Source organism: Melospiza georgiana, chromosome 24, assembly GCF_028018845.1.
Source record: "Melospiza georgiana isolate bMelGeo1 chromosome 24, bMelGeo1.pri, whole genome shotgun sequence".
Taxonomy (NCBI): domain Eukaryota; kingdom Metazoa; phylum Chordata; class Aves; order Passeriformes; family Passerellidae; genus Melospiza; species Melospiza georgiana.
This window is the reverse complement of record NC_080453.1, coordinates 9477983-9495079: the sequence shown is the minus strand read 5'-3', so window position 1 is coordinate 9495079 and position 17097 is coordinate 9477983. Positions and strand designations below refer to the sequence as shown.

The following is a 17097-nucleotide window of genomic DNA, read 5'->3' as shown; positions in this document are numbered from 1 at the left end:
AGGACAGCTCTCAAGCTCACCAGCCCATCCCAGTTTAGCAGTGAAGCTGGGGTGAGCAGCGTGTCTGGAGCTCAGATTCCCTCCTTGCTGCCTGTTGATCCAAAAACACGCGTGAAACCCCAGCGTGCCCCACACTGGCGAGGCAAAGGGCTGCTGTAAAGCCAGGTGCTGTGTCTCTCCCTGCACCCATGCGTTATTCCATCGATGACTCACGTGTTATTAGCAGCCAAGCAATATTCCCAATTCCCTGGAGTTAACCCTTCACTCGTCACTCACAAAACCACGATGTCATAACAAACATCGCTGGTATTATCTACTTTAATTGTATTGTATCTACCCAGCTCCGGGAACATTAACAGTGACGGGACTTGGTGCTGGGGAGATGCTCCATGGAGCTGTGGGGAGGGAGGTTATGGGGTGCTCGGAAAGTTGGGAGGCAGATCCCTGCTCTGCCACCCCTGTCCCAAGGGGCCTTGCTCATCACCTTTCCACCTGGCACTCCCTTTATCACATGGCCAAGAGGGGACACAAAAAACTGGAGGAGCAGGGTGTTATCAAACAGCAGGGATATTGCTAGGACTCAGAGAGAGCTTTTGATTAAAAAAAAAAAAAAAAAAAGAAAATAAAAAAGAGTTAAAAGTTTGGGAGGTGGGGGGAAAGGAAAAACAGATGTGGTTGGCTCAATGGGCACTCTGGGCTCCACAGGCACACTGGGCTGCATGTGCACACTGGGCTCCACGGGCACACTGGGCACACTGAGCTCCGTGGGCACACTGGGCACACTGGGCTGCATGGGCACATCAGGTTCCATGGGCACACTCGGTTCCATGGGCACACTCAGTTCCATGGGCACACTGAGCTCCATGGGCACCCTGGGCACACTCAGCTCCATGGGCACCCTGGGCACACTCAGCTCCGTGGGGTGCGCGAGGGCGCAGGGGGGCTGCCCTGCGGACAGCCACGAACCCGTGCACCCCAGTTTGTGGGGAGGGGGCTGCAGAGAGCCCTGTGTGCGTGCCCGAACCCTGCCTCCCCGAGGAGGGGGCGCGCAGTGCGGGCGCACCCCGGGAGAGGGCAGCAACGCCCCGCGCATCCCGGCGGGACCGCGGCGAGCGGGGGCAGCCCGGGGGGGGCACCGTGCCCCGGGTGTCCCCCCCAAAGTGTCCCCTGTCTGTGCGGAGCCCCCTCCCAGGGCGGCGCTCGGCGGCCGCGCGCCCGTCTGCGCCCCTCCCTGCGCGCCTCGCAGCGACTGGGAGGAGAAAAAGGGGGGGGGGAAGGAAGGAGGGGAAAAAAAGAGGGGGGGAAAGGAAGGACTACAAGGCCCGGCATGCCCCGGCGGTGCTGCACGGCTCCCCGGGGTGCCGGATGCTGGCCGTGCCGCTGACAGCGGAGCGGAGCGGAGCCGCGGTCCCCGCCGCGCACCGAGAGAGGAGCGAGGGGCTGGGCGCGCCTGGCCGCCGGCTCTGCTCCCCCCCTTTTATCCCAGCCCCCACAAAGCCGGGAGCGGCAGAAGGCAAGAGAGAGGGAGGAGGTGGTGGTGGTGGAGGAGGAGGAGGAGGAGGAGGAGGAGGAGGAGGAGGAGGAGGAGGAGGAGGAGGAAGGGGGGAGGCAGCGGCAAGCCAGGGCTCTGCTGCGCTGTGTCTTTCTTTGCTTTCCGCAGGCGGCGAGCGGCGGAGGCGCAGAGGGGAGGTCGGTTCCCCTCCGCCTCCCGCTCCGCTGCCTTTTGTGTGTGTGTGAGAGGCGAAGGGGGGGGGAGAAAAAAAGAGGAGGAAAAAAAAGGGGGAAAAAAAAGGTGAAAAAAAGGGGGAGAAAAAAAAAAAGGAAAAAAAGGGGGAAAAAATAAGCTAAGCGGTAGAGGGGAGAGAAAATCCCGGAAAAAATAAAATAGAGGGGTGGAGGGGGGGAGAGGGAAGGAGGAAAGAGCAGGCAGGGGACGGAGGAGGGGGCGGGCTGGCAGGAGCGGAGTTGCCTGGGGAGAATGTGAGCAGGAGGCGCTGGAAATGCTCTCGTTGAAGGTGGCGAGCGGTGCCGAGGGCTCCGGGACCCCCGCGGCCGGTCAGGACGCAGCCCCGGCGGGCGGCAGGAGCCTCCCCAAGCGGGCGGGCTCCGAGGAGCGCGGAGCGCAGGAGCCGGCGGGTGAGTACCGGGGACCCCCGCCTTTGTGTGGGGCTGGGAGGGGGGGGAGGACGCTCGGGACACCCCCTTTGGGCAGAGCGGGGGGGGGAGGAGGCGGCGTGTCGCGTGCATGTGTCCCCCCCCCGCGCCGTCCCCTCCGCCGAAGTTGCGCGGCGAGTTGGTGCCAAATTGCCGGAGTTTAATGGCACTTGTGGTGGGGAGGGGCGCGCGGGCGCGGGGCCCGGGGCGAGCCCCCCACGGCGCGGGGGCTGCCGCGGCCGCGGGCTCGGCCGCTCCCCCCGGACACCCCCGGCCGTGCCCCCCCGGGTGCGAGCGGTGAGTGACAGCTGTCAGAGCCGGCTCCGGCCGCTAGAAGGCAGAGCCTGTCAGCGGCGCGGGGGGCTCGGGGGGCTCCCCGGAGCGCGGGGGCACCCCCGGGGCGCAGCCTCGCAGCGCCGTGCCCGGGCGGGCCGGCCCGGGGGAGCGGGGCTGCCCGCGGGGGCGCTCCCCGGAGGCTGCGGGGCCCGGGGCGTGCGGGAGGCTCCCCCAGCCCCGCCGGTGAAGTTGCGTGGTCCGCGGCGCGGGGCTCGGCGAGCGGTTGTTACTCCCGTGCCTGTCATCCCCCTCTGATTTGTTTTTATCGATCAGCTGATTTACCCCCCCCGCCCCCCCGCGCGGCCCCTCGGTGCTGGCGACAGGGACCACGGGGGACCGCGGTGGCTTCGACGGGGGCCGGAGTCACCCGCAGGGTCGCGCTGACGCCAGACCCCCCGCGCTTGGCGTCCCCAAGGCCGGCGCAGGTGGAGACACCTGAGTCCCCGCTTGTTTATGTGCTGGGGGGACGACGTGGCCGTGCCCACGACCAGGTGGCCTGGTGCGTGCAGCGCGCCCGGCCGCGGCTGCCGGGAGAGCCCCCCAAAAGCGGCGGGGTGAGCTCATTGTGTGCCACGGCGCGCGGTGGAGTCACTCCAGATTTATCCTGGCGTGACAGAGAGCAGAAGCGAACCCCCGGGGCGCCGGGCGCGGATCCTGCCCCGCTCTCCTTCCCACCCTGCTGCCGGCGTGCTCTGGCTCGGGGGCGCGTGGTCCAAACCGGGGCCCCGTGGTCTGAATCGAGGCCCCCCCTCCCAAGCCTCTCCCCCTCTGCTCGCCCCCCCAGGTGTCCCCTTACACTGGCTTCTCCTGCTGGGCTGTGGAATTTGCAGGGGAGGGTGGTGGTGGTGGTGGGGAGCGGGGGGTGGAAGAGGAGGGCGGAGGGGGGGGCTGGAGAAGGGATGGCGCGGCGCCAAATTCCGCTCTGCCATGTCTCTGTAACCTGAATAGGCCAACTCCATCCCCGGTGCGAGTCCCCCGGGGCTCTGCCGCGCTCCGATGCAGTCAGGCGGGAGGTGGCTCTCGCTCGGCTCCCGGCGCGTCCCCCCGGCAGCCCCGGCCCGCTTCCCTCCCGGAGCGGCCGGGCAGGAGGCGGAGGGGCTTTGGGGGAGCGGGGTTGGCACCGTGGCGGCCGCGGGGTAGCCAAGGACATCCCCGAGCGGGGCGGCCGGCAGAGGAGAAGCCATGGAAGCCCATGGAAGGTTACGGGAAGCCTGGGGGGGCTGGCGCTGCCCTGGCCTCCTTAGAGGAGGCAGCAGAGACCCGGGGCAGGCTATTTCTGCTGAGATCCCGAGGAAAGCTCTGGGAGAATTGTGGGCTTCTATAAATAGTGTGTGTCAGCCGAGTGGAAACAGGGCCTTGAAATGCTCCTGCTATTCTCCCGAGTGCTTGGAACCAGCTCTTGGTAAACAGGGCAGCGGTGGGGAGGGCTGTTTCCTTCTTCCGGGCTCGGTAACAGGAGCGGGAGGGATGTGGGGGGGATTTTTGCCTGGTGATATGGCAGCGTTCCCCCCTGGGGCCGGCCGGCTGGATGCCGGGCTGTGGCCGGGCGGCCCGGATGCGGGATGGCCCCTGAATGCGTCGCAGATGTGTGTCCTCCCCCACCGCCGTCCCCTCCCCGCCCCACTGCCCGCCAAACTTCGGGGCCGGGATGCGCCGTGCGCTCCGGCCGCGCTCCCGGGGCAGCCGGGGGTGCTGGGGGAGCTTTTGGGGGTGAGAGGGCTCAGCCGGCCGGGAGATGCTCAGCACAGCCCCTCCTCTGCCGGCACTGGGGTGCCCGGGGTCACAGCCTGCTTCCCTCTCTCCCGTCCGTGTCCGTCCGTCCGTCCGTCCCTCTGTCCCGGCTGGAGTTGCTCCCGCTCTGCCTCGGGGCGCATGCTGAGCCGTGCCTTGGCCCCGTGCTGGAGGGCAGGGATTTGATCCCATGGGGCCTTCCCAGGCATGTCGGGACCCCCAGGGTGCTGGGGACCTTGTTCCTCAGGGGGCTCTGCATGCAGTGGGGACACGGGGACGTGTTCCCAGGGTGTTTGCTTGGCTCTGGGGCACATCCTGGCAGGCACAGTGCTGTCGTGAGCGTTGAGCTTCCCACGAGGACCTGGCATCGTGCTCATTTGTCACCACCCCTCGCACCCACACCCCAATATTCACCTTGTGCTGCAGACACTGGCTCGAAAGCTACCTTGTTATTATTTTCCTTAAAAATTACACAAAAGGGAAATAACTGGGCTGTGCTTAGCTCCCCACTGGGAGTTTTTAGGGTGATGTACAGTGGGCTGAGCAGTGGGAGGGATCCAGCGCGCTTGTGGTGGGATTTGGTGCTGGATTCGGAGTTCACCAGGGTGTCACAGGGCTGGGGGGCCCAGCCCATCCCTGTGTGCTGCCTGCCCGGTGCTCAGCGCTGGCACAGCCGAGCGCGTTCATGGCGTGGGTGGGAAGGGGTGAGCGCCAGTCCGGTGGGGTTTTTTTCCCTTCTCCATCTTTCTTTCTTTCTTTTTTTTTTTTCCTCCTTTTTTCTTTCTTTTTTTTTCCCTCCCTCTCTGTGGGTTGAGCGTTGGGGCGACAGACAGGGAAAGTCTGAGCAATGGTCTCCGTGCTGGTGCTGTCTTCAATCACCGCGTCCCAGAATCCCTCGCTCTGGGCCTTCTAGGCACAAGGGCTTACAGCGAAAATCGGCAGCTGCAGCTGCGAGTGAAAGCACAAGAGCCCGGCTGGGTCTTTGGCATCGGCAGGAGAGCAAAAAAAAGCTGGGGGAGGCGAGGAGGGAAGGGAAAAGGCGGGGGGAAATGTGCCCTGTGGTTTTTTTCCAGGCTTGCCACCGAGGGTTGTGTTTCAGAGCATCGGTTCCCGGGCGCGGGAAGAGGCGGGAGGATGGGGGGTGCGGAGCGATGCCTCCGGGGAGCTCATTAAAATCTGTCGGCTCCCCCCTTTCGCCGGCCGAGAGAGGCTGCATGCGGAGGGAAGGAGGGAGGGACGTGCTGGAAGGAACACGCCGGCAGAGCGGCTGCCCGGTGGGGACAGTTGCCGGCCCGGGCAGGAACGCTGCCCCGGGGGCTCACCTGTCGGAGCACGTCGGCCGCGGCTGCCAGCGAGGCCGGGACAGGGCTGCCGTGTGCCGGGGACTCCCTGGGCCGGGAGCGGGCTCGGGGGCCGTGGGCTGCCCTGGTGTTGCCCGGTGATGCCCGGTGCCGCAGGTGATGGTGTTCGGGGCGATGCCGGGGGTCAGGGGGTGCGGCGGGAAGGGGAGTGCGAGTGGGAGCTGTCAGCACGTGCATGGGCAGCGTCGGCGGTGCTGGCTGTGCAGGCAGGGTTTGGTGTGCAGGGAGGGCTTGGTGTGCAGGTGGGGTGTGTGGACAGGGTTTGGTGCACTGGCTGTGCAGGAAGGGTTTGGTATGCAGGTGGGGTGCACGGACAGGGTTTGGTGTGCAGGCAAACACTGGCTTGCAGGAAGGGCTTGGTGTGCAGGGAGGGTGTGTGGACAGGGTCTGGTGTGCAGGCAAACACTGGCTTGCAGGAAGGGCTTGGTGTGCAGGTGGAGCTTGGTGGGCTGGCAGGGTTTGATGTGCAGGTAATTTGGTGTACAAGGCAGGGATTGGTGTGCATGGGCAGAGTTTAGTTTGCAGGCAGGGTTTGGTACAGAGGAAGGTATTGATGTGCACAGGGAGGGTTTGGTGTGCAGGCAAAGATTGATGTGCAGGGATGAGGCTGGCTTGGAGATCCTGGGTGCTAAGGTGGGTCTGGGCAGGTGTTTGCAGGAGACCACCCTGGCAAAAACATCTCCTTCTCCTGCCCAGTGAAGGGGACTGGCAGTGTTGGGGATCCTCCTTCCCGTTCCAAATCCCATGACATGCTGGAGGGAGAGCATTGGTGCAGCCTGGCCTGGCACAATGTGGGCAGACAGAGGAGAGGCAGAATGTGGTATTGATCCTCTCAGAGGGAGAGGGAAGGAGTTCTGGCATCCTCCAGCTCCAATTCTCTGCCCTTCCCACTGCTAAACCACCTTCAGGCAGAGGGAGCACCAGGCTGTGCCATGCCATGCCATGCCATGCCATGCCATGCCATGCCATGCCATCCCATCCCATCCCATCCCATCCCATCCCATCCCATCCCATCCCATCCCATCCCATCCCATCCCATGCCATCCCTCAGCTGCCGCCTCCAGGGCCTCAAGCACCACGCACACTCTCCCTTCTTCTCTCTTCTTCCCTCTTCCCTCTTCCCTCTTCGCCTCCTGCTGACTTCAGCGCATCGGCTTGGGCTCAGCGCCTGAACATTCCTTGCAAAACCTGGGCCTAAAATATCTGGAGGAGGATGGAGCGCCTTGGGCGAGGGAGATGAGCTCCTCAGCTGCAGGAAAGAGGGAGGCTGCTGGGCTGGAGGCAGCAGGGACGCTCTGCTCCCTGCCAGCTGCCAGCCCCGCTGGCCCCCCGGGAAAACGCCAGGAATAAATCTTGCCTGGTGAAGTCAGGCAGCTTGGTTTGGTTTGGTTTGGTTTGGTTTGGTTTGGTTTGGTTTGGTTTGGTTTGGTTTGGTTTGGTCGGGATGTGCCCAGCAGAAGCAGGGGCACGAGCACCCTGTGGAGCACCAGATGAGTGGCACAGGGAGTGAGGATGGCATTGGGAGAGGGGTGACAGAAGGGCAGGGTGGCATGGAGTGTGTGACAACAAAAGAGGGGGACGGGGAGAGTAGGGTCACAGGGGAACAGGGTGGCAGGGTGACAGTGGATCAGGGTGGCAAGGAATGGGATGAATGGGGAGCAGGAGAACAGGGTGCCATGGGAGAGGGGTGGCAGAGAGCAGGGCGACAGGGAGCTAGGATGGCAGTGGAGCAGGGTGACAGAGGAGCAAGGTGACAGGGGAGCAGAGTGACAGAGGAGCAAGGAGGCAGTGAAACGGGATGGAAGGGTGACAAGAGAGCAGGGTGGCAGGAGAGTGAGCTAGGTTGGGGTGGCTGAGGAGGGACAATAACTGCTGGGAGGGAGGTGCTAGGCGGGAGCTGTGTGACAACCAGTTTGCGAGGTCCAGATTGGCAGCAGATCCTGAACCAGGAGGAGCTGAGCATCCATACGGCCCCTGCCGAGATCAGACGCGACGACAGCGACTCGGTTTGGGGGAAGAAATTGGAGGCGGGGGAAGCTTTTTTGCTGAAATGAAATTTGAACCCCAAAGTGGGAGGGAAGTGGAGGTGGGGGGCACGGCTCTCTCCACATGGTTATTACTGCTGTTTTCCACCCAGCTGAAAGGAGAATGTAGCTTAATATGGACCCGCGGGGAGGAGAAGCACTCGGGAGCAGGGATTTGGCAGGAGGGAGCTGGGAAACAGCGAGAGGAACGTAGAGGTGAGAGTGGCCAGGGCTTTGCCCGGGGAGGAGAGGACGGAGCCGGGCTGGAACAAGGCGCTATTGTTCTTGGCGAGCAGGGGGCCAGCCGCGGCCCCCCCAGACCCGCAGAGCTGGCGCGGATGTGGGGAAGGTTTTTGGGACCGGTTTTTCCCGGCGGATTGCTGGCTGGGAGTGAGAAGAGCTCACTGTGCTGGGGTGCACCAAAGGGAGCTCACGAAACGCCCGGAGAGGCAAGGGGAGACTGGTGTTTGGTGGGGAGGTGATGGCAGGTGAGAGGACAGGGGTGAGCAGGGGGAGTTTCGGATCAGTGAGCGGGAGGGCGGGTGGTGGGGCAGAGCTTGGTGGCTGGAGGACGGTGTGGGAATGGGGCAAAACCCAGCGTCCCTCATTCTGCCAGCACAGCAGAATGTGCTGATCCTTGATGTGTGTGGGGCGGGAGAGGTCAAAACAGAGAGTCTGGGGACCTTGCTGGCCTGGGGACCTCTGTCACCCCACGATTCACGTCCTGCCATGATCCCCTCTTGGCTGCTGGCACCTCTGCAGGGATCCCCATCAAGCCCTGCTGTCCCTCGTGTCCCCTTGGTCCCTTGCCCCAGCACCTGACATCGCCTCCCTCGGCACTTCACCGCTGCTGTGGATGTCACGTGCCACGTTGCCAGAGCCACCAGCTGTCCCTTGGGCCATGACAGTGCCTGGGGACACCCGAGGGTGCCAGTGAGCAGGAATGTGGGGAACCAGCAGGGCTCATGGGGCTGGAGGAGGAGGAGGAGAATGGAGGGACGTGCAGTCCCATGGGCTCTGGGAGCTGTGGCCAGGGAGGGGGCAACAAGGCAGATGCCAGGTTCAGGGCAAAGCTGAGCTTAGCCCAGCCTTCCCTGGGCTGCCGTGCCTTGGCCCTCCCAGCACAGCTGGAAGAGAAAAACCCCCCTGCAGCACATCCCTGGCATTTGCTCCCCATCCCCCAGTTCCCACCTCTCTGATGCTTCCAACGCAGCGATGCCCTAAAGGCAGCAGAAGCACCTTTGCAAGTGCACACTAAATATTTGAACACGCTTGGGTGGCTCTGGCACCACTGCTGCTCTCACCCTTCCCCATCCTCTTCCCGAGCCTCTCTGGACTCCCCAAATTTAGTGGGTACCCCTCCTTTCCTTTGGCGGGTGCTCCTCCTTTCTTCCAGAGAGGGGTGTGACATTTGCTCAGCAGCTCTTGCCCAGCATTACTTGCTCCAGCCGAGGCAGAGCCTGGCATGGCCGTGTCACCCCGGGTGTGTGTCGCCCCGGGTGTGTGTCACCCCGGGTGTGTGTCACCGCGTGTCCCCCCTCTCTCCCTCCCTCCCTCCCCAGCCCACCCGCTGCCAGCCCCGCCGCACGTGGTGGGACCGCGGCGTCCGCGCGACGCCCGCCTCCCCATCCTTCATCCCTCCTCTTCCTCCAGCCCCAGCACCCTGCAGCCGGGCTGGGCGCCCAGCGGGGCGGGAAGGCGGGGAGCAGCGTTCCCCTCCCCTCCCCGGCATTCCTTGGGAGTGAAACACAAGAGCTGGCAGGGCACTCCTGCTTTCTCTGGCCTCCGCTCCTCCGGTGCCTGAACAAAGCCCTCCTGCCTCTCCCAGGAACCTGGGGTTTGAAGCAGGAGAGAGGGCTGGTGCTGCGTGGCAATGCCCTCCTCAGGCATATTTTGGGTTCTGTGGTGGGTGGGGGACAGACGTGGGCGCAGTCCCCACGGGGCAGCTCTGGACAGGGTACCCCAGGGTACCCACGAGCACTGTGTCTGCCTCAAGAACTGTTGGCATCCTCCCCAACCTGGGTTTTGCGTCCCCACCATCTCACTGCCATCACATTGCCATGGAAACTGAGCCCTGAAGAGTACCAGTTCAATTCCAGTTTGCCCCCAGTTTGATCGTAGTTTGGCCCCGGCTCTCTCATGACAACACGGGTTGGTGCATCCTTCATCCCATGATCCAGGATGATGCATCCCACAGGGAATGTGCGCTCCGTCCCCCTTCCCAATGTCCAACACCCCCCTCCTCAGCACACAAAGCCCCCCCACCCTCCCCACCACCCCCGGTGAAGCAGGCCCCTGTCGGAGCGCAGTCCCCGACAGCGAAGGTTATTTTAATGGATGCATTACTTTAAACGAACCCTCCGCCATCTGTTCCACCCCCTAATTACGCATGCAAAAAAAAGCCCATCTCACAGCCAGCGCAGGAGAAAGTAAAGATATAAGTGATTTAAATGCATGTATCCGCAGCTCCGCCAGCAGCTGGGCTGGGCTGCGCTCCTCAGCTGCCTGGTGAGCCGGGCAACTTGGAGGCAGGAAGGCAGAAGAGATGGTTCTCCTGGACCCGGCGCCTCGGCAGGGCGGATGGTGGGTGCAGCAGGCCTGGAGCTCGGTGGCTGTACCCATCCGTCCCCCAGCCGCGCCTCCACGCCGCCATGCTGTCCCCATCACCCCTGAAGGTTAGCCCTGCCCGCCGGCTGCCGGCTCGGTGTGGCTGAGCCTTCGGAGCGGGGACACGCCGCGGTGCATGGCGGGGGCCAGGGGGGGACAGCCCCCAGCGTGGCCGGGCTCCCTGTCCTGGCGCTGCCCGGAGCGGGCAGGGCGTCCCACGGGGATGGGCACGGGTTTGGGTGACACTGGGGGACACCGGGTGCTTGTCCTCTGGCTGAGGACAGGAGATTTTCCCCCACGCTGCTTTTGCCAAGCAGCAGCTCTGTTTCTAATGAGCCATCCCAAGATCCAGGGAGTCTTGAGCCCTGAGTGCTCCCAGAGGATGTTCGACCCTGGGAGTCTGTCCTTCGGGACAGCGGAAGGTGAGAGGGGCTGGGGGGCTGAATGAGACCTGCTTGGAGAGGCAGAGCTCATAGGGGATGGAAAACCCCATTTTTACATCAATCTCCTGCTTTGGGGAGTCCCAGCAGGGACAGGGAGGTGGCAGCAGTTTAGGGGGCTGTGTCCATCCCCTGTCTAGGGGGAAACAGGAGGGAACCCTGCATCCAGGGCTGCCCCACTCGGACTCAGTTTCCCCCATCCCCAGTACAAACCACCCACAGGGATGGCATGGGTGACTGGCACGGCTTTGGGTGACCCCACGGTGACAAGGCAGGACCACGACCACCAAGGCAGGGCCACCGCCTGGCGCCGGAGCCGGCGGCGGTGCTGGGTGCCCGTCGTCCCCCCCTCTCCCTCCGTCTCCTTCTCTCCGTGCCTGACTGCAGCAGATGCGCCAGCTCTGCAGGAAGAGGGAATTAAGTTGGGCTGGAGGAATTTTAAAGATTGCTGCAGGCCTGAGGGTCTTAGATCCCCCCGCGGAGATGGGCAGTCATGCAGAATTAATCCTATCGGCAGCCTGGCTCGGCTTCAGCCGGTGCAGAGCTCCGGGAGAGCGCGCGGGAGCGCGGGGGGCGATGCTGGGGGCGGCTCAGAGAGCCCCGGTGCCTCTCGGCGTCGATGGGAAATTAATAATGAAAAATTAAAAGCCCCAATTCAGCCTTTCACCCCCCTCCTTCCTTCTCCCCATCAGCCTGGAGGTGGGACTCGTAGGGGCGGAGGAGGTGGGTGGATTCTGCAAAGCTTAAGGAAAACCTGTTTGCCGTAGCCAGCAGAGCCCGTGGTGGGAGAAAATGCTGGGGCCACATCCTCCTGGCAGTGCTCGCCGTGTGCCCGGGGGGCTGGCACGGGGACACCCCTGGCTGCCATCACCCAGCTCCATCTGCAGCGAGGCCGTGCAGGGGCAGGAGCAGGCTGGGGGGACAGCGGGCAGGCTGAGGTGGCAAGAGGGAGGTCGTAACAGGAGCAGGCTGGAGTGGCAGTGGGAAGGCTGAAGTGGCAGGAGGCAGGTTGGGGTGGCAGTGGGAAGGTTGGGGTGGCTCAGAGCAGGCTGGAGTGGCTCAGAGCAGGTTGGGGTGGCAATGGGAAGGCTGGAGTGGCAGTGGGAAGGCTGAGGTGGCAGGAGGCAGGTCGGGGTGGCTCAGAGCAGGTTGCAGTGGCTGGAGGCAGGCTGGGGTGCTGTGCCAGCGCAGGGGACACAGGGACACACCAGGCATCCCCACGTGCTGCCCCAGCCGCCCTCAATGTCCAAGGGGACGCCAGGGTGACATCTGGGTGCCCCGTGGCTCTGCCAGCCCCACAGGCAGCCTTGTCCCTGCCGTCCCTCCTGGCTGCCGGGGCTGCGGTGCCACCGTGCCAGTGGGCTCGGTGGCTGCGTGACGCCGGGCAGGGTGGCCCGCAAGGGCTCTGCAGCTGCTGCCGAGCCCTCTGCTCTCCAGTTTATAAATAATGCAGCGCCCAGGCGTGTTGGCAGTGCCCGCGCCCGCCCGCAGCCCCGGCGCGGCGGCGGCGCCCTGGGACGAGCGGCGGGCGCTGTCACCGGGCAGGGTGACACCGAGCCGTGCCGTCCCGCGGGGGGGGGGGGGCGAGCCCCGCCGTGTCCCCCCCGTGTCCCCCGGCCCCCATACCCGGGCCGTGCCGGGTGCCCGCGGTGACCCCACGCGCGGGGACGTCCCCGAGCCTCGCGGATGGCGGCGCGCGGCTTGCAGCGTTGCCATGGCGATGTGCTGGCGCTAACGAGCCCGAGTAAACACTAACGAGGGAGAGCCCCACGCGGGTGGGTGCGGGCGTGGGGACCCGCGGGGCCGGGGACGCTGCGAGCCCGGGCGGGTGCCCCGGAGATCCCCCCGGCGGTGCCCCCCGGGCGCTGTGTGAGGCTGTGGTTTCATGGTTGCACTGGGGGCTCTGGGTGCTGGTGAGGCCCGTGGGGACAGGATGTCAGTCCCCTGCTCACTCTGGGGACAGGATGTCAGTCCCCTGCTCACTCTGGGGACAGGGTGTCAGTCCCCTGCTCACTCTGGGGGCACCCCGAGTGGGAAGGTGCCCACCCTGAGGTTCCAGAGGTGCTGTGGTGCCGGGCGCTGCTGTCCCACTCTGGCCACGGTCTCTGTCTCTGTGCAGGGCCCGTGGGTGCAGGCTTGGAGAGGGCTGAGTCCCCAGGGTGTCGCTCGGCGCTGTGGGGAGCTCGGGGTGTCCCTGGCAGCAGCTGTCCCTGCCGTCTCAGTTGTCACCGTGGCTCAGCGCCTCGCGTTCCTCCTCTCCCACGGCCACCCCGCTTTGGGTGGGGGTCAGCGTGGGGGGCAGCCCCCGCACCAGCACCCCCACCGTGCCCGAGGTCCCCTCCAACATTTAATGGTGCTGCAGCTCATTAAACCGAGGTGCAGGTGCCCCCGGTACCTTCATCCTCCCGGAGGGCTCTTAATGAGGGCTGCTAACGAGCGCCCGCGCTCCCCGTGCCGAGCCTGACTGGCGACAGGCACCGGGAGCCACGCGCGGGCTCCTTTCGGGGCCTTCCCGGGGTCCAGCGACCCCTCTGCCGCGCTGGAGAAGGGCCCGAGGGTCCCCCGCCGCCGAAACTGCAGCAGTGTCACCCCAGTCACCGGTGCCACTGCAGCTTCTCCAGCTTCAGTGTGTGCACCGTGGGCACCGGGTGCCCTGTGCCTCAGTTTCCCCCTTCAGCCCCGCTCGGGGACTCAGGGCCCTGGGGACGGGCACCAGTGTTCACAGGCATGCAGAGCTGGGGCTTGAGGCTCCTCTTGGTCCTCCCAGCCCCACTGTTGTCCCCAGAGCCACAAAGCCACCCGGCCCCCGGCAGGGTGACCTGCTTGGGCCTGCCCGCATGGGGGACTGCAGGGGTTTGGCAGAGGGGCTGTGAGGGTCCCGTGCACCCCAAAAATCCGAGTGGCGCTGATGCTGGGCAGGGCACAGGGCAGCGGGTGCCCAGAGCAGATCAGCTGGGGCATGCCTGGCTGAGAGGGGCTCTTACGCTCATGCCCCTCTTTTGGGGGCTGTAGTGGGGAGACCCCATCCTGCAAAGAGCCGTCGGCCCCCGCCAGGGCTGGGTCCCCCCGCTCCCCTCCGAAGGGAGCCCTAATCCTCGTGACACGGTGCCCAGCTCCATGGTGGCTAATTGCAGTGTCCCCAGCTGAGGATTACAGTCTAAAGCAGGAAAGGAGCAGCAGGAGCAGATGAGCTCCTGAGCAACAAAGCTCCTGTTCCCCTGCAAAACGACTTTTATTAGGGGTATAATTAAAAGCTGACAGGAGGCGAAAATCATGGGGATGGTCAGGGTGAGGGATGAAGCCACCTGAAGGTCCCTGTGTCCCCCCAGGTGTCCCACCCGCCAGCTTCCCCCTCTGACCACAGCCCTGCTGGCAGGGCAGGAGGAGCGAGGTGCTGGGCTGGCAGAGGAAATCCAAACTCAGCCCCTATGAAAGGGGCTTTGTGTGCCCGAGAAGGAGCAGCCCTCCTCCTTCTCCTCCTCCTCCTCCTCTTCTACTGGCCACTGCAGGGCCACTTTCCTGCCTGAGGGTGGCCTCAGTGTGGGTGCCAGAGGGAAAACAAGGCACAGAGCAGCATGGCAACCCTGTGGCCTCCTGCCCTGCCCACACTCCTGAGATTTTCCCCTTCACTTGTACCCCTGGCTGCGGATGAGGCAGTCCTTAGGGTTGTGCTGGGGTCACCCATGAGTGTCCCAGCTGGTGCCATCCCTGCAGAGTCCCTGGGATGGGCCCTCTGTACCAGGCCTGGCCAAGGCACTTGCAGTAGAGAAGGAGCAGCAGGGACAGACAGACACAAGGACAGAGGGACATCTTCCCCTGTCCCCTTTGTGCCACCTGGATGGCCCCTTCCCAAAACCGCTGCCTGCCTCAGTTTCCCTTTGCCTTTCATGAGTGCTATGTCTGCCCTCCAGCAGGACAGAACCCCAGTTCACCCTGAGGGAGCTCAGCCCTCCTTGGTGACCCCAGCTGCCCCCAGATTTGGCTGATGTCCCCTGGGAAGGGAACACTTTGGGGCACCCAGTGCTTGGCACCTTTGTGGGTTTGCGCTCAGGAACATCGCGGCAGTGCCAGCGTGGTCCCGTGGCAAGGCAGAGGGTGGCACAGGCAGGGACCCCAGCTGGGAGCTGGGCACTGCCCACCTTGGCCTGGCCCAGCCCCAGCGGGCAGTGGAGGGCTTGTTCTCTGCCTGGACAGGAAGACGAATGAATTCCATTATGGGATCGCGATTTTATTCCACGTGTCAGGGAGCCTGAGATTAACTTGCTCACCGGGCTGTGACAGACCCAGACACCCGCGTGCACGCGCTCCAGCAAGGGGGCTCCGCACACAGCCGGGCACGGAGCTGCTGAGAGCCTGCCGTGCCCACCCGGGGCAAGCAGGGCTGTGCTCGCCCACCCCGGCTCCAGCAGGAGCCCTCCAGCACCGGGGAGGTGGCAAAGAGCAAGGCCAGGGCTCTGGCACTGCCACTGTCCCATGTCCTAAAGGTCCTTTGGCCACCCAGGGACCCGTGTCTGGCAGGCAGGCGAGGGCGAAGCACGATCCCAGCAGGGCTCTGGGAGGCCATGTGCTGCCAAAAAACAGGCTTGGAGGAAGGGAGGAAGTGGGACATGGGGGCCTGGGGACCTTGACGAGAGCTGATGGCACTGGGGACTTGTGCCTTGACAAGTGCCTTGACAAGACCAATGGGCTGCTCTTATCTCAGCTCAGCCAGGTGGCTGCCCACGTTGGGAGGGCATCGGGGCCGTGCAGTTGTGTCAGGGCTGTGCCGTGCCGTGCTGTGCCGTGCCGTGCCGTGCTGTGCTGTGCTGTGCTGTGCCGTGCCGTGCTGTGCCGTGCCGGGGCCGGCTGCTCTCCCCTCACCGCCCCCCCTGCGCGGGCGCAGGCAGCTGGCTCTGTTTGCTGGAGGCTTTGCGCATTCCAGTTCGTGGGTCACTCGCCTTCGAAACCTCTCCGGGGACAGAGGCAGTTGGGAGCCGTAACAAACAACCCAAGGGCTCCGGTGACGCCCGCGCCCGGCGCTGCCTGCCAGCTCTGCGGTGGGGGGGCTTGGAGAGGGCCCCTGCTCCCCGGGGAGCTCTGGGGGGCTGCTGGGAGGTCCCAGTACAATAACCAGGACACGCCGAGCAGGTTTCTGTGCAGGAGGCGGGAGTGATCCCTTTCTGGGGAGCAGGGAAGGGTGCAGGAGGAATGCTGTGGTCACTTGTGCTTTGGGGACAGGGTACAGAGAGGGGCACTGGCAGGGAGCGTCATCCATGATCCATGTGGGAAGGGGTGGTGCAGCTGGCCAGGCACGGTACGGGCAAGAGGACAACGTGGGCAGCAAGCATGAGGTGGCTCGGTGTCCCGGTGTCCTGGAATGTGGGTCGCAGCCATCCCGAGGAGTTCCTGGGTCCGGTGGGTGCTGGGGGAGTGGTGGGAGCGCAGCGCGGCTTGGGGAGGCTGGGCGGTGCAGGGAAGGTCAGCCTTGGCCAGATGCAGCCACTCCACCCTCCTCCAGTGCTTTGCACATTAATGCAAATGCACTGGCCTGAGTGGTTCATTAGCAGCATGTGGAATGGAATAATGCATCCGCATCCCATTAGCCTAATGAAAAAAAGGGAGCCGGCACCTGGAACAAAGCTGCCGACTCTTGGCTAGTGCTCTGGCTCGGCCATGCTGGGCCGTGGGGGCCTCCCCCTCCCTTCCCCTCCCTCCCCTTCCCCTCCCTTCCCTGTGCCGCCCCAGCCCTCTGAGCATCCCTGCGCCCAGCGCTGCGGAAGGGACCCCGTCCCCAGGGTGTCACCACAGATCCCATTCCCAGGATGTCGCCGCGGCAGGGTGCAGCCCCTGGAGGATTCAGGGCGGTCCCAGCGTCACCCCTCAGCATCCCAGGCTGGGAGAGGGATCCGAGCCATAGTGCCACCGAGGCACCCGGGGTCTTGAGATGTCTCCGTGTCCCTGGGGCTGGAGCGCAGAGCCTTGGAGGATTCGGGGGCACCCCGGGGTGGGCAGAGCCGGTCGCAGCATCATCCATCTGCATCCGCGAGTGGGAGGGGGTCCAAGCTGGGAGTGCCGCAGTGGCGCTGGCCGGGTGTCGAGATGTCCCCATGTCCCTGGGGCCGGGAGCGCGGAGCCTGAAGGATTAGAGGAAACATTGCCAAACAAACCAGGCTGTGCCGGAACCAATTAGCCTCCAGCAGGCAGAGTTTCAGATGCTGTTATTTCTGCCTCTTCTCTTTTCTCTCCCTCCTTCTGTCTCCCCCTTTCCCCCTCCCCGGCCCTCCCCAGCCCCTCCTGCCCGCCCCCAGCATCCCTGCTCTCGCCATTCCTCTCCGTGTCGGAGCTTGTTTTGGGCACTGGCTCTGGAGTGAGTCATGCCGCGCGTAGGGGATTTTAAAAGCTTTCTGCTGTCGCTGGGAAGCCGGTTTGGGCTGCTCCGACACTGGGGGTGGAGCGCCATGCCTC

General features: G+C 64.6%; 1 protein-coding gene across 4 annotated transcripts in view; it reads left to right on the top strand.

The window, feature by feature from the left end:
- Positions 1 to 1390: 1390 nt before the first annotated feature.
- The window catches only part of AHDC1 (AT-hook DNA binding motif containing 1), a 51388-nt gene continuing 35681 nt past the window's right edge, over positions 1391 to 17097 (top strand). Inside the window, exons 1-2 of one of the 4 annotated variants that reach the window (XM_058040120.1) lie at positions 1391 to 1513; positions 2016 to 2136. Coding sequence is in view for 1 of the 4 variants with exons in the window: in XM_058040119.1 (XP_057896102.1) it covers positions 2001 to 2136 (136 nt within the window). In the remaining 3 variants the exon portion in view is untranslated. Of the gene's footprint in view, positions 1514 to 1671; positions 1690 to 1951; positions 2137 to 7729; positions 7823 to 17097 lie in introns of those variants that run through there. The other 3 variants (XM_058040121.1, XM_058040119.1, XM_058040123.1) reach the window with 3 other exon arrangements.